Source organism: Tupaia chinensis, unplaced genomic scaffold (assembly GCF_000334495.1).
Source record: "Tupaia chinensis unplaced genomic scaffold, TupChi_1.0 Scaffold000067_1, whole genome shotgun sequence".
NCBI lineage: Eukaryota > Metazoa > Chordata > Mammalia > Scandentia > Tupaiidae > Tupaia > Tupaia belangeri.
Genome location: NW_006159526.1, coordinates 4,700,461 through 4,720,202, shown reverse-complemented (window position 1 = coordinate 4,720,202; position 19,742 = coordinate 4,700,461). Strand labels below are relative to the sequence as shown.

Below are 19,742 nucleotides of genomic sequence, written 5' to 3'. Positions count from 1 at the left end.
ATGTTTCTAAAAACAGTGAAAGCTGGATGTTTCTTTAACAAGTTACCCTGTACTATGAGAGAATTGCATCTATTGCAATAGTAGAAATTATTCAAAGTACAATACAATTCTGAGGAGCATAGTATCGTATAGTGGTAGGAGCTAAACAAGACTAAAGAGGGCTGGTCCTATGGATCACATGGATCACGCATGGCCCTCACGGTTCAAATCTCTGCCCCAGGAACGTGAAACACACACTGGGCATGTGTGTATGAGTGCCCCAGATCCCAGCCGGGCAGAGGAATGGGAGAGAGGGGACTGTAGCGTGGCGGTGCTCCACTGAGAGGTATTTTCTCTCTTTTTTCAAAGAGATTTTTGCTACAGGGGATGGGCGCTAGCTGGACGGAGAGAAAGAAAAAGACATCTCTTTAGCGCCCTTTCCCCCACTTTCTCCCTGTGACGAGCACATAATCCCCAACAATTAAAAAAGAAAAGATTGAAGAGGGGCCAGCAAGTGGCGTGGCGGTTGGGGGCACTGGACTCCCACATGGCCGATCACAGTTAAAGTCCCGGACCCGGTGGCTTACTTCCTCACTCCCACCTCCCCAGTCAAATTAAAATAATAATAATAATAATAATGATACAAACAATTCTTAAAAAAAAAAAAAGACTGAAGACATCTGACAAGTAAATGTAACATGTCCAAGATTAGGTCCTGGCTAGGGGATCAACTGATGAAATAAAATGTAAACAGACTGGATTACAGATAGATTCCCACTAGATCAATGTTAATTTCTTACTTTTGATCATTGCTTAAGGGGCTGTCCTAAGGAAATTCTGTGGAAGTATTAAGAAGTAAAGGTATACCACATCCACAATTTTCAACATTTTATATACAGAAGAGATAAAACAGATACACAGAAAGAAACAGAGAATGATAAAAAAACAAATGTGATAAAATGTTAACATTTAAGGAAACTGGGAATTTTTATTACTTACAATTTGTTACAACTTTCAATTATTGTAACTTCCCTACAAATAGGAAATTATTTCAAAATAATACGTTGAGAAAGAGGCTTTTATATCTCCTCATGAAAATGACATACCCTCCCTGAAGTGCCCTGGCAACAAAGAGAGGCTTCAGCCACTCAAGCTGCCTCCTGCTGGCTCTGTCCTCGTCTGAGAGCGCCAGGTAGAAATGGTGTGAAACCAGGGTCAGAAGATGGACAATGAGAAAGGCTTTGGGGACAGACTGGGCTAAACAGGGCTGCAGGTCTGCTGTGATTATGCAAAGAGCCTGGTGAGATTTAACCCTGGGGTGCCCAGTTTCCGGTGGGCTTCCCTTACTGGACACATCCTAAGTAATATTAACGCTGACACTCAGCTTCACATGATAGTGCTGAGAACGATTGGCTGAGTCTAGCTGGCTAGCCGCACCACATAACCCTCAACACCGTTACAGATAACACCAGAATCAGAACACGAACACACGGGGAGGCTACAGGACACAGGGAGGCTGAACGCACGGGGAGGCTGAAGACACGGGGAGGCCTACCTTCTTCTCTATCAGTTTAAACCTATATCCTTTCTGCCCTTTATGAGAGAGAGGACAAGAGAGAGACTGGGATGGGATGGCTCTTTATGACAGGGTCTCACTGTACGCGACCCTCCTGGCCCAGCCTCCCAGTCAGCTAGAAAGACGGCATGCACAATGGAGCCAGCATGTTCAGGGAGGCCCAGGTTCGGATCCTGGGCCTCCCGTATGGCTCGCAGCCGCCCAAGCAGCGATGCTGGCTGTGTGCTACCGCCGCTGGGCCTGCGCCTACTAGAGCAACTATTCCCACTCAGGAATCCACACCGGGTATGCCTGTTACCCTACCTTCCCAAAGGTCATCAGTTCTGAAAGCAACCAGGAGAAAACCAAAGGACACAGCAGCATGAAAGTAAGAGGACAAAGAGACATGTGGGGGCTTGAAATGGCTTTAACACAAGTAAAATGTTGTCACTGCAAGCACAACGCAGGGAAGTTTAAGACTGTCTTTGCGAGGACACCCAAGCTGTCGGTGGAGCTGAAATGCAGCTGCACGACCAGAAGAGATCCGGGCATCCTAACTGCTCTTGCACTCAAGAAAAGCGATTCTATCAACACCTGAGTTCCAGGCACCTGAGGCATGCTAAGTGCTTCAGAAGTACATACATTATTCACTCACTAAGCCAGAACATGTGGCGTGTCCAGTACAGTACCCGGCAGATTGGCGGGGCAGCCCACAGACAAGCAATGAGCAAACAGGGCACTGTGCGCATGGCAGGGTTTAGAGCGGGGCGGGCACAGAAAAAGTGGCCAGCTAGCCACAGCTGCAGTCCTAGGACAGAGCTGCCTCCACTCATGCCAAGGTCTAGTAAACGCCATAGGACAGCCTCAAAATGCATAAAAATGGAGGCTCTGAAAGTCCAACGGCGGCCAGGGTTATGCAGATCCTCACCCACCTGCATCTCACATCAGACGGCTGATGCCAGAGTCCCTGATGGCTTCAGAAGCACCCTGGGGACACTGCTCCGAGGGAACGCTTACCTGTGGCTTCGATGTACTCAATACATCTTTCAATAAAAATGGGGATCGGCTTCTCTGGAGTCACGACGGTTGTTAAAGGCACTCCGAAATAGTTACTCTCCCAGGTCGCCTTCGTGATGGATGGCCGGGGTTTGGGCTTTGGTTTCTGTGCAGGAAAAGAAGCGGAAGCTCAGTAAGAAAGCAAGGATTGACATGCGGCAACCTCAGGGAGGCTTCCAGAGGGAACTCCCAGTGGAGTTCCCCTCGTGGAAAGGGGAAACTGCTGGGAGGAGGTTAACAGGATAAAGAGACCCATTTTCCCATCTCGCTAACTTCGTATCTTCTGGCCTCCAAATACCCACAAGATGCCAGAAAGCTGCTGCATAGTCACACCTTGAGTGTGACACCACATTATCAGAACAAAGATGTTTATAAGAAGCCGGCGATGTTTATTTAATAAAGTAACAGTAAGATGACTATCTGCATCCTCTTTTAGGGATGCGCTGGAGCAAACAGGAAGTTTTCCAAACACCCTGTACAGACAACACACGTGACATACTCAAAGACGGCGAAAAAATATTTTTTTAAGAGAGATTTTTGCTATAGGGTATGGGGGATTGCCAGAGAGACAAAGAGAACATAAAAAATCACCCCCCAGAAGGAATGGCCACGATGCAATCCCTTCTCCATTCTTCTCTCAGGATTCTGGACATGCATGTACATATGCCTGGCCTGAGTTTCAAGTGCCAGGTCCAGGACTTGAACCATGGTTGGCCATGTGGGAGTCCAGTGCCTCAACCACTGTGCCACTTGCTGGTCCCACATGACTAAAATATTAAAAAGATACAAAGGGCCAGCAGGTGGCATAGTGGTTATGTCGCTGGACCACATAGCCTAATATGGTTTGAGTACTTGAAAATGGCTTGAAAGTCACGCTGGGCATGTGTACATGCATGCCCAAGATGCCAGGAGGAGAATGGAGGAAAAGGGACTGCAGTGTGGCCATCCCTCCTGGGGGTTGTTTTCTCACATTCTCTCTCAATATCTCTGTCTCTCCCCACCCCACCCCCCAACCATAGGTACCCTATGGCAAAAACCTCTAAAAAAACTAGCAATTTTCCCTTTCCTAAAAAAGAGATAGAATGGGGACCAACAGCTGGCGTAATGGTTATGTTGCTGGACTCCCACGTAGTCAACCACGGTCGCATCCCAGACCTGGTGGCTTAAAACTCACGCTGGGCACGTGTGCATGCGTGCCCAAGATCCCCAGAGGAGAATGGAGAAGGGGTTGTGGCGTGGCCATCCCCCCTGGGGAGGTGATTTCTCGCTTTCTGTCTCTCTCTCTCTTTCTGGCGAGCGCATGCGCCCTATAGCAAAAACCACTTCAAAAAAAAAAAAAAGAGAGAGAGAACATGTATTCTACGACAGCCGATAGCTCCAAATGAGAACCCCTTTGATACATTAGCCCATGGCTTACACATCAGGAAAAGCTAAAGCCGACTAATCAAACAAGATGAATATAATAATTCATGGTCTAGCCTTTCCCCAAAGACACCATACTCATGAAGCAGCAACCGCAACTTTCGGAGAACTCGTTACATACCAGGAAGTTTCAAATGCTATTTATCTTACACTTTACAATATTCTACTTTACCAAGATGCATTGAGATAGCCTGCTCCCAAATTACTCAGTCCTTTTCTTTTGAAGCTCATTTGGCGAAAACCCTACTCCTAACGAATGCTAAATTTCTAATGCTGAGGATACACTTGACATTTTGGTCATCTACTAAAATATCTACTAAAGGGGCCAGCAGGTGGCGTGATGGTTGAGGACACTGGACTCCCACATAGTCGACCATGGTTTGAGTCCCGGATGTGGAGGCTTAGTTTCTCACTTCTCTTTCTCTCTTCCACTCTGTCCCTCTCTGGCCAAACCGAAATAAATAGAGTTAAATAAAATAATTCTTTAAAAAATATACCTACTAAAAGACGACGGTAAGCAAAGAGGAGCACGGTAAATGGAGCCAGGAGCACTTCCTGTAGTTCGGCTTCATCCCTAAGCCGAGGAGACCAACTTAGAGATTTACTGGGACAGTGCAGAGCCCGTGCACCTGAAGGATGTAGGGGTCACTACAGAAAATTCACTGGGGGAGACAGCTAACTGGCTGCCAGGTCACAGGTCAGCCATCCCCTTTCCTTCTCCTGCCTGTCCTCATTCCTTAACTACCCCCTTATGTGGGAACAGATCACTTCCTGTTTAGTCTGAGATTCTTTGAAGACTTCCTGTGCAAACAAGTGGGGAAAAAAAAAAAAAGAAGAAGAAAAAATGTACACCAAAGAAGGAGCAAGCCCACTTCTGGGCTTTAAATGCCAAACCAAAGGCAAAACGAACCCAGCCTTCCTCGCCTGCTGACTCAGCGTGGAGGCCACTGCAGTGTGCATGGGTCCTGGGGCCCATGGAGCCTGTCCCAACCCACTGCGACCGGCCTACTCCTCCTAAAACCTGCGCGACACCCTCTCGGGCTGTGGGGAAGTGTCTGCTGCTCTCTCCTTTAAAGGCTGTCTAAGGCAGAAAGGCTCTGGCTTCAGACTTCGTAAGGAAGAACTAAGGAAAAGCCCATTTATTTATATGTGTGTATGTGTTCACTTATTTTTTTGGCTATAGGGCGTTTGGTGAGAGAAAGTGAGAAGGCACCTCCCCTAGGAGGGATGGCCACACTGCCATCCTTTCTCCACTTCCTCTCAAATTTTGGCCACGTTTCCACCTGCTGAGTCGGGGACTCAAACTGTGCAATGGGTCATGTGGGATCCAGCCACCTTAACCACCAGGCTACCAGCCGGCCTACAAATGAATGACTTATGATGTATCCTTTTTTTTTAAATGTTTGCCACAGGGCACATGCACTCACAGGAGGGAGACAGCGAGAGTGAGAGGAAGTGAGAAACTGCACGTCCCAGAGGGGGTGGCCACGTCACAGTCCCTTCTCCTCTGCTCTCTTGGGATTCTGATATGAAGTACGACTAAAGAACTTAAGCTATGAAATCTGACAGTCCTGGGCTTGAATCCTGACCGACACTTTCTGTGACTTGGGTCATCTCAGTGCCAGCACCCTGAACAAAGCAGTCACCAACAAATGTTGAGCGCTTATTCAGAGGGGGCCTGAGTGCTTAGACTGTTGCCACCGGGTAGAGTCCAGCGGGCGCTCTGCAGAAGTCCCACATGTTTCATTTATTTACTTATTTTTAAAAGAATATTTTTATTTATTATTATCCTTCAATTTGATCAGAGAGAGTGAGAGCAAGAGGGTGAGAAAGCAAGCCATCAGGTCCAGGACTAGAACTGTGGTCAGCCATGTTGGAGTCCAGCACCTTAACCACCACGCCACCTGTCGGCCCTAGTTTCACACATTTTAAAAGACTGGCTATGGAATCTGAATAATCAAATTAGACCATCTGTATTTAAACATCATTCTTCTATCTCCTAACATTTAAGTTTTAACAATTCCCAATCCTATTGAATTGGCCTGTCAAAATCTAACATAATGGGCTGGCAGGTGGTGTGGTGGTTAAAGGCGCTGAACTACCACGTGGCTGACTGAGGTTCGAGTCCCAGGTCTGGTGGTTTGCTTTCTCACTTTTTTTCTCACTCCGTCCCTTTCAGGTCAAATAAAATTAATTAATTAATTAATGGATAAATAAAGTTGAATAAGGTGATTCTTTAAAAAAAAAAAAAAAAGAAAAAAAAGCTCACATAACAAGAGCATTGGTCTCCAGTAACACTGAGGCCTCCAAATAAATCATTTGGCTGTGTAACATAGAAGTGAGAGGGAAGCTACACGGAAACCATTCTTGTTTTTTATTTATTTATTTTTTTAAAATTTCCCAGAGGACAAGTGGGCTTGCCAGAGAGAGAGAGAGAGAGAGAGGGAGAGAGAGAAAGCACCCTCCTCAATGGGACATGGTCACACTGAGATCTCTTCTCTATCTCTTCCTACTGTCAGAAGTCTGAGCACACATGCACGCACACTAACCTAGCTTTTCTTTCTTTCTTTTAAGAATCATTTATTTATTTAATTTTATTTCTTATTATTTTTTGACCAGAGAAAGACAGAGAGAGAGAAAGGGAAAGTGAGAAAGCAAACCTCCAGGTCTCCGTGCTCAGCCATGAGGGAATCCAGTACCTTAACCACCATGCCACTTACGGGCCCCTCTCTACCTTCTCTAATAGTAGAATAAGATGATCCAAAGATGAGGGGGTCAGCAGGTGGCATAATGGTTAAGGTGCTGGATGCCCACATGGCCCACCACGGTTCAGGATCTGGACCTGGTGGCTTGCTTTCTCACTTTCCCTCTCTCTCTCTAGTCAAACTGAAAATCAACAACGATAATAATAAATAAAATGAAATAAACCTTAAAAAAAAAAAGTTCCAAGAATGTTCTAACAGTCAAAGTTAGCTAGAAAATTTACCCTCCATCAATTGAATCCTTTCTGAATACCAGACTCTTGCTTAAGTTCTTTTTTTGGGGGGGGAGAGGTTTTTGCTATAGGGCGCGTGCACTCACCAGACAGACAGAGGGACAGAGAGACAGAAAGCGAGAAATCACCCCCCAGGGGGTATGGCCAAGACAACAAACCCTCTCTGGCCACGCCACAATCCCTTCTCCTCCATTCTCCTCTCGGGATCTTGGGCACACACGCACACGCATCAGCGTGAGTTTTAAGCCACCGGGTCCGGGACACGAACTGCGGTTGACTACATGGGAGTCCAGTGACAAAGTCATTATGCTAACTGCTGGTCCCTTGCTTAAGTTCTTATGTATGATATTCCAGAGCAGACTGACCACAGATATGGGGGTATGGGTGTTAAGAGCTCCATGTTAGGGGCAGTAGGCAGAGTGGTGGTTAAGGCACTGGATCCCACATAGCTGATTCCATAGCTTGAGTCCTAGACCCAGAAGCTTGAAAAACAAAGCTCATTTGTGTACATGCCTAAAATCCTGAGAGAATGGAGAAGGGACTGCAGAATGGCCATGCCCCCATGGGGTGATTTCTCATTTTTCTCCTCTCTCTCTCTGTCTCTGGGGAGCATACATGCCGTACAGCAAAAACCTAAATAAAAAAAGAAAAGAAAATCCATTTTAGGGCTGACCAGGTGACATCGTGATTAAAGTAGCTGGATTCCACATGACTGACTGCAAGGCCCAAAATCCTGAGAGGAGAATGGTGGGGGAGGAACTGTGGCACGGACACACCCCCTTGGGAGTGACTTCTCACTTTTCCCATTTTCTCTTTCTCTCTCTCTCGGGCAAGCACATGTGCCCCACAGCAAAATCAAAAAACAAATCCAAGCCATTTTATAGAAGAAGCTGAGTCCTACAAAAATCAGTAACTCGCCAGGGAAGGACTGTCTGACCGCAAAGTCTATGTTATTAACCATCAGTTCATAGCCTTTCCCCAAAAGTTCTTGGGTTAAGCAGAACTAGGTGGCTGAGTAAATCAGTAAAGGTACACTGATTATCTGTATCTGGAAGATTCCTAAGGGTAATAAAGATCCTCTCACGATAAAATACCAGGGAACTCTGAGCTGAAAAACGGAAGACAGGGGCACTGAGAAGGCTACTTTCAAATAGCTGCGGGGCTACAGACGGTCCTGGGGGAGAGATCCCAAGAGCGATGGAAGGCTAAATTAGGTAACGGCTCACGTCTCTGCACCGTAAGAGTCCAAGGTCTAATTCCACTCTTCAATTTGAGAATGAGAAACGCAGAGTAAGCTTTTGCAGTAGCGTCTTAATGACATGCGTTCACTCTATTTAAGATTTAAACTAACGGGTCTGCAGAATGCCAGAACACCTCCTTAAGATAACTGGAAGTTCCCTGGGGTGCCCGAACATCTGTCCAGAAATTCTCACCGGACAAACCTTGCCCTCCTAGTAAGGCGTGGAGGGTCGGGGGCAGGGGGTGAGGGGCCGTGCCGAGCAGGGCGGGTGTGACAGCCAGCTCTCCAGGCACCTGAAGGGTTACTGAGTACTCGTAGCTGGAAATGCCATTCTCCTGAGTGGCTGACCAGATGTCTCCTGTCCTCAGCCAGACGTGTCACTCATTAGGGAGTCGCTAGGAGCACTCTCGGCGGCAGGTCCTTAGAGAGGAGGAAGCGACACCGCCCGGCAGCCATCTTCCTTTGGGGGGGCGCTCCCTTCACCAGGCTGTCCTGAGAACAGCGTCTGGGCAGAGGAAGCCAAGTTCCTGGAATAGTCTACACACTCGTGCCTCTAACACTGGCGTCTGACTAGGTCAAAGCTGGAATGCCAGTGACTCCTTAGGAGCAGCAGGACACTGTCCAGGGCAGTGCGGTCACCCACCGTGCAAGGCAGGGCCCCTCGCCCCACTTCACAGTTGAGGCAGAGGCTCAGAGACCCACGCTCCCCCTCCACGAGCTGCCTCCATGAGGAAATGGTGCTGCCACTGACAAAGGCCTGAGTCAGCCTGAGCCACTGTCACCTTATCCTTCAGAGGGACACTCTCTGAGGGTAACACAGCCCACTGCTCTGTACCACATGATCTCCTTCCAAAAACACCTGATTTTTCTTTTTCTTTTTTCTTTTTTTCTTTTTCTTTTTTTTTTTTTTGCCACAGGATGCATGCACTCACCAGAAAGATAGTGATAAGAAAGTGAGAAATCAGCCCTCAGGGCAATGGCCACGCTGCAATCCCTTTTCCATTTTCCTCCTCAGATTTTGGGCACAGAGGCATGCATGACCACCATAATTTTCAAGCTGCCAGGTCTGGGACTCGAACGACCGTCAGAAATGTGGAACTCCAGCACCGTAACCACCACCCCACCTGCTGGCCCAAAGATACCTGATTCTTAGTCTTTTTTTTTTTTTTTTTGAGAGGTTTTTGCTACTGGGCACATGTGTGTACCAGAAGACAAAGAGACACAGGGAGACAGAAAGTGAGAAATCACCCCCCAGGGGGGATGGCCACGCTGCAATCCCTTCTCCTCCATTTTCCTCTCGGGATCTTGGGCACGCACGCACACGCGCCTGGCGTGAGTTTAAGCCACCGGGTCCAAGATTCGAACTGCGGTCGACTACATGGAAGTCCAGTGACATAGCCATTATGCCAACTGCTGGTTCCCTGATTCTTAGTCTTGATCCTATCCAGGTGGCCAAGTGTGTGACAACAGTTTACGCCAGTGTCACACTCAGGAGAAACGGTGACCGAAAGCTGCCTCTGGCCCCCTGGCCTTTAGAAATGGGGGCATACGGGCCAACTCCTGACTGTGGCAGAGCAGGAAGCTGGGTCTGTAATCTGCCTCTGCTCCCCACCAGGGCTAAGCCCACTCCACAGCCTTCAAGTTCACCAGGCAAGAAAGACAACAGAATGCCCGCCAAGGAATAACAGAGTGGAGGGAGGGCCCCTTCTCTTGGCCTGGCCTGTCCACAGCCAGGTTCCGGAGTCAGCGCGCAGCAGGCACGGAACTTCCCGGAGTGCTATAGGCCAGCGCTCCTTTCCATTTTTTCAAATTTAGCTGCAGCAAGGACTATCCCTGCGGTGGGGATCTCTCCGTACACTGTCATCAGCAGTGGGAAGAGGTAAGTTTCAAGAGAGGCTTGCTCGTATCTTGATAGCACCATATCATAAACCCTGCTTAAAAACAGATGTGGGGCTGGCAGGTGGCATGACGGTTAAGGCTCTGCGCTTCCACAGGGCCACCAGGGTTCAAGTCCTGGACCTGGAGGCTTGCTTTTTCCCTTTTCCTTCTTTCTCTCTTGCTCTCTGGTGAGTGCACGCACGTGCCCTGTAGCAAATTTAAAAATAGTAATAATGATGAATAAAATAAAAAATAATTCTTTAAAAAAATAAAACCATAGGGGACCAGCAGGTGGTGTGCTGGTTAAGGTGCTGGACATTCCCATATGGCCAACCATGGTTCAAGTCCTGGACCTGGTGGTGGCTTGCTTTCTCACTTTCTCTCTCTCTGATCAAAATAAAATAAGTAAAAATGAGTAAATAAAATTATTTTAAAAACATAAATAAATAAAACCATAGATGTGGACCAACAAATGGTGTGGAGGTTGAGGCACTGGATCCCACATGGCCAGCTACATGGTTCAAGTCCCAGATCCAGCAGCTTGGGGATCACTCTGGGTACACGTGGGTCTGTGCCTAAAATCCCAAGAAAAGACTGGAGGAGAGAGACTGTGGTGTGGCCATCCTCCCAACGGGTGATTCTTCACTTTCTCTCCCTCCTCTCTCTCTCTGGTGGGCATATGTGCCCTCTAGCAAAAACTAAAACCAGATGAAATGCCTGTAAATGAGACAATGAGGCTCCAAAACAGGGTGCCACAGCAGAGTAAGAAACCTAACAACTTAATACACAAAATCTAGAACTACTGTCAGATGTACACACAACGTTCAGTGATGAAGCTGAACACGTGTATATCCTTGGTTTACTATACACTGTAAGCATGCTTTAAAAGCCGTACCAGGGTAGCCTGCAGCATGGGGTTTAGGCAGCTGGATTCACATGGCCAACCGCACAGCTCGAGTCCAGGACCTAGAGGCTTGAAAACCACGCCAGGCATGTGTGCGTGCACGCCCAATATCCTGAAAGGAGGGAGATCTGAAGAAAGGATTGTGGCATGACCATTCCTCAAGGTGGGGTGCTTTCTCACTTTCCCTCTCTGTCTCTCTCCAGTGAGTGCATGCACCTTCTGACAAATAACATAATAATAATAAAATCCACCATGCTGTACCCCCACAATATACATCAAATGTACGTGAAACGGAAGTCATACTAAAAAATGAATGCGCTAGTACTCACGGGGGAAACAGAAAACACAGGTTAATAAATTCCCTGTCACTCAGACCTGGAACAGGTGTAGTCATTATGTACATTATGCGCATGTACCACTCTGTCCCACTGGACTGTCTAGAAGGCAAGAATCAACGTGGGTTTTTTTAGGTTTTAGCCACTGGATCCGTGCGCTTGCCGAAGAACAGAGAAAGTGAGAGGGAAAGTCAGAGACCATTCTCCGAGCAGAGGCCATGCCACAATCCCTACTCCTGCTGGGATTTTTGGACACACATGCACACACACCTGGCGTGATTTCCAAGCTGCCAGGTCCAAGACTCAAACTGTGGTCAGCCATGTAGGAGTCTAGCACCCTAACCACTACACCACCTGATAGCCCCTACATTTTTTTTTAAAAGTGTATTAATTATGGGGCCAGCAGATGGTGTAATGGTCACATGCTTGGACTTCCACATAGTCAACTGAGGTTCGAGTCCTGGACCTAGTGGTTTAAAACTCATGCCGGGTGTGAGTGCATGCGTGCCCAAAATCCCGAGAGGAGAATGAAGGAGAAGGGATTGTGGCATGGTCATCTCCCCTGGGGGGTGATTTCTTGTTGTCTCTCCATCTCTCAGACAAGTGTGTGCACCCTATAGCAAAAATCTCTCCTAAAAATTTTTTTTAAAGTATATTTACTGCGTTAATAAAACCATAGATGTGGACCAACAAATGGTGTGGAGGTTGAGGCACTGGATCCCACATGGCCAGCTACATGGTTCAAGTCCCAGATCCAGCAGCTTGGGGATCACTCTGGGTACACGTGGGTCTGTGCCTAAAATCCCAAGAAAAGACTGGAGGAGAGAGACTGTGGTGTGGCCATCCTCCCAACGGGTGATTCTTCACTTTCTCTCCCTCCTCTCTCTCTCTGGTGGGCATATGTGCCCTCTAGCAAAAACTAAAACCAGATGAAATGCCTGTAAATGAGACAATGAGGCTCCAAAACAGGGTGCCACAGCAGAGTAAGAAACCTAACAACTTAATACACAAAATCTAGAACTACTGTCAGATGTACACACAACGTTCAGTGATGAAGCTGAACACGTGTATATCCTTGGTTTACTATACACTGTAAGCATGCTTTAAAAGCCGTACCAGGGTAGCCTGCAGCATGGGGTTTAGGCAGCTGGATTCACATGGCCAACCGCACAGCTCGAGTCCAGGACCTAGAGGCTTGAAAACCACGCCAGGCATGTGTGCGTGCACGCCCAATATCCTGAAAGGAGGGAGATCTGAAGAAAGGATTGTGGCATGACCATTCCTCAAGGTGGGGTGCTTTCTCACTTTCCCTCTCTGTCTCTCTCCAGTGAGTGCATGCACCTTCTGACAAATAACATAATAATAATAAAATCCACCATGCTGTACCCCCACAATATACATCAAATGTACGTGAAACGGAAGTCATACTAAAAAATGAATGCGCTAGTACTCACGGGGGAAACAGAAAACACAGGTTAATAAATTCCCTGTCACTCAGACCTGGAACAGGTGTAGTCATTATGTACATTATGCGCATGTACCACTCTGTCCCACTGGACTGTCTAGAAGGCAAGAATCAACGTGGGTTTTTTTAGGTTTTAGCCACTGGATCCGTGCGCTTGCCGAAGAACAGAGAAAGTGAGAGGGAAAGTCAGAGACCATTCTCCGAGCAGAGGCCATGCCACAATCCCTACTCCTGCTGGGATTTTTGGACACACATGCACACACACCTGGCGTGATTTCCAAGCTGCCAGGTCCAAGACTCAAACTGTGGTCAGCCATGTAGGAGTCTAGCACCCTAACCACTACACCACCTGATAGCCCCTACATTTTTTTTTAAAAGTGTATTAATTATGGGGCCAGCAGATGGTGTAATGGTCACATGCTTGGACTTCCACATAGTCAACTGAGGTTCGAGTCCTGGACCTAGTGGTTTAAAACTCATGCCGGGTGTGAGTGCATGCGTGCCCAAAATCCCGAGAGGAGAATGAAGGAGAAGGGATTGTGGCATGGTCATCTCCCCTGGGGGGTGATTTCTTGTTGTCTCTCCATCTCTCAGACAAGTGTGTGCACCCTATAGCAAAAATCTCTCCTAAAAATTTTTTTTAAAGTATATTTACTGCGTTGGCTTTGGCAGCACAAACTAAAATTGGAACAATACAGGAAGATTAGCATGGCCCCTGTGCAAGAATGACAAGTAAATTCATGAAGTGTTTCAGTTTTTCCAATAAAATAATTACAGGTGGCGGGGGGGTTCTATTTATTCCACGAGTAAGACAAAGAGCAAACCAATGACCAAGTCCCCAAACCGCGATCCATCCCCAGTCTGGGCAACCCTGATCACGGGCATCTGTGTGCCCACGTGTCCTCAGGGAGGTCTCCAGACACAAACTGGTCCCTGTCCCTGTGGGCCAGCCACGCAGTACCACGTCCACTGCCATGCCCAGCATCCAGCTCCCTGTCCCATGGGACCCAAAGTCGCATGGCAAACTAGCAGCAGAGCCGACCCGGGGAACAACATCACCTCGTACCCTCAAACTCACAACCACACTGGTATGAGAAAACTCACCTGCAGGAAACAAAACTGATCTAGACGTCAAAAGTCAGCACGAACCCAAACCCGAACCGCAACAAGGAGAAACGGCAAGGAGCGCTGCTAGCTTGCTGGCAGAGCCTCCAGATAAAGAACACCCTGCCCTCTGCGGGAACAGCAGGTACGGCTATTCAGTGATCCTAAGCTGTCAACTTCGAATATGCTTTTTTTTTTGGGGGGGGGAGGTTTTCGCTATAGGGCGTGTGCGCTCGCCAGACAGACAGAGAGAGACATAGAGACAGAAAGTGAGAAATCGCCCCCCGGGGGGATGGTCACGCCGCAATCCCTTCTCCCCCATTCTCCTCTTGGGATCTTGGGCACGCACACACACGCGCCCAGCATGAGTTTAAGCCACTGGGTCCGGGACGCAAACCGCGGTCGACTACGTGGGAGTCCAGTGACATAGCCATTATGCTAACTGCTGGTCCCCCGAATATGCTTTTCATAGCAAATTACTTACCCATTTTTTCAAAAATTATTTATTCATTCATTTATTTTCATTTGATCAGAGAGAGACAGAGAGAGAGGAAGAGGGAAAGTGAGAAAGTAAGCCACTAGGTCCAGGACTCGAACCATGGCCGGCCACGTGGGGGTGTTCAGTGCCTTAACTACTATGCCACCTGCTGGTCCCACTTATCCATATTTTAAGATAAGGAAATATGGTCGGTAGAGTTGCACCATCTAGTATAGCTTTCAAATGCTTGGCAACATATCTAATAAAGGAAATAAACAGAATCTAGGCTATTGGATTCCTTTTTTTTTTTTAACGAATGTGGCCGAGGATAAGGACAGTGTCATTTGAATTGGGACAAGAGTGAAAGCAATATAAGCAGAGCCGGGAGGCTGACACGCGGCTTCCAGAGCTGTGTGGCAGCACACCCGGACCAATGCCAATGGACAGTCTCAGAAAAAGCGAAAGAGTCTACAAATGACGCTGCGGCAGCGTTTCCGCACCACTTCCACTTCCACGCACTCCACACCCAACGCTGCACGCTGCACCCTTCCGATCATTCTGCTGAGCTTTCCCTCAGCGCTTCAAAGGATCTTTTCAACTAAGTCACTCACTTCCGCCCTCTCTGCATTCTTGATCACCTGGTGCTCCCTCCCCCTTCTGGTGCTTAAAAACCCAAGCCCAAGTTTAAGAGAAAAATTTGACAGTGAATTTAGCCCAGTAGACTAAGTTTGCGGTTAAAGCGTAAAGGCTTAGATACAGCCTCCTTCAAGCTGGCAAGCAGCGATGGGACCCAGCCACTTCCACTAGGGGCATCTGTATTCAGCGAGAACAGAAATGAGCTCAGTCCTGGCCTTCCTGTTATCCTAACTCACTTGAGTGGTGGGAAAAGGAAGGTATGCCATCCCGCTGCAGGCCTGAAGAAGTTGAGACCAAAGCCTTTCAGTGTAGAAGCCACGAAGGGCCAGTCGGGGGCGTGGTGGTTAAGATGGCTGGATCCCACATGGCTGACCTCCCGGTTGGAGTCCTGGACCCAGAGAATGGAAAAACAAGCCAGGTGCGAGTGCATGTGTGTCCGGGATCCTAAAGAGGGAGAAACGGAAAAGGGATCTTGGTATGCTCATTCCCACAGGGGTGTGCTTTCCCACTCGGCTTCACTGTTTCCACCAAGCACAAGCAACCGTTGGCAAATTTGAAACAAAACCAAAAAGCCACAAGGTTAGTAAACCCAGGTCAGTCTCTGGTACTCTCTGGCTGTAGCAGCTGAGGCTAGGCCAGCAGGAGGGCCCACCGGACCAGGTACACGTCTATGAATGCCCAGCGTGCAGCGCAGTGCGCAGCGGGTCTGGGGTTCCCAGAGAGCCCCAGCCTGCAGTGCAGTGCGCAGTGGGTCTGGGCTTCCCAGCGAGCCCCAGCCTGCAGCGCACTGTGCAGTGGGTCTGGGCTTCCCAGCGAGCCCCCGCCTGCAGCACAGTGCGCAGTGGGCCTGGGCTTCCCAGTGAGCCCAGGCTTCCCAGCCGTGCTCAGCAGTCTTTATCTGATTACTCTCATTCAGAAGACCCTTCCCTGTGAAAGCAGAAGAGATTCCTGACCAGGGCCAGGACTGTATAATAATTTGGGTCCCCACAAAGGCATCTCAGTATCACCAGGTGGTGGAGGGGAATATGCTGGCTCTGAGAGGCATCAGAGCGTGCTCTGTTCTTTGAAGCACAGATTTGAGTTGCCTATTGTCATTTGTTATTTTTTTTAAGAACAGGTGTGCTGTAAGCTAAGGCAGATAAAGATAGTCTATTTTTACCACCAAGAAAACACTACGGCAGTTCTTTGGGCTTAAAATAAGCTGAGAAATGAGTGACACCAGTTCGAAACAATTTCTCCAAGTTCCAGTTGCTATTTCAGTGTCTCCATGCCTTTTTTGTCCTCTGCCCAACTAGACCCTGAAGCCACAAATGAACAGCACCGGGCGGTTCTTAGTGGACAGTAGGGGAATTATTATTATTATTTTTAAAGATAACTAAAGTCCTTTGTTTGAATGAACAAATCAATTGAATTGATTGAGCGATCCAAAAAGTGTGTGCTTGACTACTGAACATTACCATCTTTCTTGCAGACTGGACTCTAAAAACTCACTGGAAGTGGATGCCGGAAGACTAGGGGTTCAGGTATCACTTCATCCACTTAGTTGTAACATTAAATTTGGGAAAGGGGTTTAATTTCTCTAAAGCCTCAGCTTACCTCGTTTCCAAAACAAAATGGGGAAAAAAATCTCATTAAGACCGCTAGCAGGAAGAGATGAAGAGCGGATGTGAAATGCCCAGTGTTATACCTGGCACACAGTAGGTATTCAGTAAGCGCACAAAAGTATAAAACCTTTCACACGGCATCTGTAGCCCTCAGCCCCGGTCCTCACTGATTTCCTGCCTCACCCTTCAAACTTCCCAGCCCTACACATCGTTTCTTCGGGGAGTCTTCCTGGGTGTCGCAGTTTAGGTTAAGCCAGTTTATTACACAGTTCCTTATGGTGCCATGTCCCCCACCGCCCCCCCCAGAGATACTCAAACACGTGCACACAACCGTATTTACGACCTATCATCCGAAACGAGTTCGTCGGGGGGTGGTTAAGGCACTGGATCTGGCATGGCCAAGTGCCAAGTCTGAGTCTCAGAATAGTGGCTTAAAAAACATGCTCGAAGAACCAGCAGAAGGCGTAATGATTCCATCACCGGACTCCCATGTAGTTGACTGCAGTTCGAGTCCTGGACCTGGCAGCTTAAAACTCCACACCAGGCACATGTGTGTGCATGCCCAAAATCCCGAGAGGAGGATGGAGGAGAAGGGATGTGGGGTGGCCTTCTCCCGGGAGGGGGGGATTTCTCGCTTTCTGTCTCTTCAGTGAGTGCACATGCCCTATAGCAAAAATCTCTCTCTAAAAACAAAGGAAAAAAAAACATGCTTGGCAAAAGGAAGGAGAGACAAAGAAGTAACTGCGGCATGGCATGGCCCTCTTCTGTGGGGTGCTTTTGCACTTCCCCCTTTGTGCAAACACACGTGCACTCCGGCAAAATAAAAACCAGAAACGGAAAACCCTATCCTCGGACTCAACTGGATGGCCATAACTACCACGTCTATGGCTCCTAGCACGTGCCAGGCACTAAGCAGGTGCTCACTGGACGCCGTGCCCTGGATTCCATGTTTCCTTCCTGAGAGAGAGGCGCTTGTGCTCGGTAGTCAGAGCGCTCTGTTTAGCAGGTAACAAAATCTGAGGAACCAGAAAACCCAAGTCGAGGTGGTGTGCCCACTCCATCACTGAGCGACTTAGCTTTTTCTGAAGCACAGAGAGAGGGTCTTTCCTAAGCTCGTATGTCACCGCATTCAGTCCGTCTGTCAAAACCAACATCCCGCCCAGGGGAGAGAGCGGTCCAACTCCCCAGCTGGTTTTTATTCACACTAGAAACTTTAACTCCGTTCTAGGCCTCACAAAATGAGAGCTGTGTCCACATAAAGCCACAACAACCACCCGATTCACTGAATCCGATGAAATAAGCCAATTCACTGGGGGGGACACAAACTGTCAAACTGGTTCCTTGGTGCCTTATAGACCAAACAATGCGTGATTGAATTGGGTAGCTTTTCAATAGGTTGTCTTGTCATGTGGTAGCTACAGTGAGTGAAAGATTTTCTTTATCATTCTGTTTTGTTGCTTTTTTTTTTTAATACAAAAATAAGAGCATATCAGATCGAAGAGCAAATAGCCAATAATGTCTTCTTTATGAATCCGTGGTCAAACACACCAAATTCAGCAATCAGCGTGCACGTTTTGTGGAGCAAGGCTCCCCAGCCTGTTTTCTGGCTTTAAAATAAGACCCTGCCGATCCTGCTCTCGCCTTTGCAAGCGCATGGCACTGGGAGACAGAGACCATGTGCGACAACAACTCTCTACAGACAAAGCAGCTATTCATGGACCCCACTGAAGTGCAATCGTAGGTTTTCAGTTTCATTCAGCTGAGTGCGGAAGGCTCCCACTATGAGGGTGGGTTGCTAAATGGCTCAGCTGGGAAAAGCACCCAGATGAGAGTCCGCCTCACAGGCTGCACTTTCATTAGCAGGAATGAAAGCGATTCCCTCTCTCCGACTGGCAGTCCCTCTCTCCGACTGACTGTACAGTAGAGAGCCAATCTAGCAAATTAGCCAAGGGCGGAGCGATCTCCTCCACACCACGCTGGTACCCGGAGCAGAGCGGCGCTTTTGTTTGTTAGGGCGGTTGCTAGGGGAAGGTCTGAGAAAGCAGCTCGGTAACACACAGGGTTAAAGCGGACACAAAAGGGAGGGACAATGCTGGTCCCTCAAGCCCTTGGCCAGCCCAGACCAGTTTTCTGCTTTCTCTGAACACAACACGCACATTTTCATGTTCGCCTCCCCTCACCTCACAGCACTTCTGTACTTCCCCTCCTTCCTCAGGTCTAGTTAAATCCGTGCAGCAGCTCAGGCTCCCCGGCCTGCACTCTGCACCCCTGGGAAGGCGCTCCCTCCTGCAGAAAGGGCACAGAGAGGTGAATCACACGCCGAGGTCCAAGAGAGGAAGTGGGAGCTGCCCTGACTGCAGGTCCCAATTCCCACAGCCACACCACCCGAACCACCCTACACGTGGCCTCCTCTCTGCCCACACAGCCTCCCTGGCTGGCCATCTACTTTCCATAGTGTGTAGGTCTTGCCGCCTCAGGTGGGTCCCAAGGCCTGGGCATGGATGGGCCGCACCATTTCCCCATGCTGTCCGACTCGTGGGAGGTACCGAGTGTGTTTTCTCTTCTTTTTTTAAAAAAAGTTTTTGCAATAGGGTGCATATGCTGGCCAGAGAGGGAGACAGAGAAGGAAAGTGAGAAATTCTCCAACCCCAGGTGGGGGGCAGTCACACTCCTGTCCCTTCTCCTCTATTCTCCTTGGGATTTTGGGCACACACGTACACGTGCCTGGTGTGTTTTTCAAGCTGCTGGATCCAGGACTTGAACTATGCAGTCAGCAAGCCAAGAGAACCAGTCGCCTTCACCACACCACCGGCTGGCCTGAGTGTTTTCTGTAACCCACTGAAACCAGAGTGCCGGCCTCTCTCTTGCTCAAATACACATCGTATTGCTTTGTCATGCCACTGGAAATCAGAGCAAACCCCCACAGAGGGGCTGCCCCGACAGCGCCGGTCTGCCTTCCTCACAGCGGCAAAGTTCGGAGGTTCACTCCAGGAGCCGATCGTCTCTGCGTTGGGATGACCAAGCAGCTACACCCCTATCAAAGCACCATTTTCCAGGCCAGGAAAACACAAATTCACCTTTTACTCACTCT

General features: G+C 48.5%; 1 protein-coding gene and 1 non-coding gene across 2 annotated transcripts in view; one reads left to right on the top strand and one right to left on the bottom strand.

The window, feature by feature from the left end:
• The window catches only part of ARHGAP35 (Rho GTPase activating protein 35), a 129,912-nt gene that overhangs the window by 71,091 nt on the left and 39,079 nt on the right, over positions 1-19,742 (bottom strand). Inside the window, 1 exon segment of the mRNA XM_006142113.3 lies at positions 2,552-2,696. Coding sequence (XP_006142175.3) covers positions 2,552-2,696 — 145 coding nt within the window.
• LOC114005608 (U6 spliceosomal RNA) lies at positions 13,488-13,589 on the top strand. Its single transcript, XR_003547439.1, has one exon. It is a non-coding gene; the product is annotated as a U6 spliceosomal RNA (small nuclear RNA).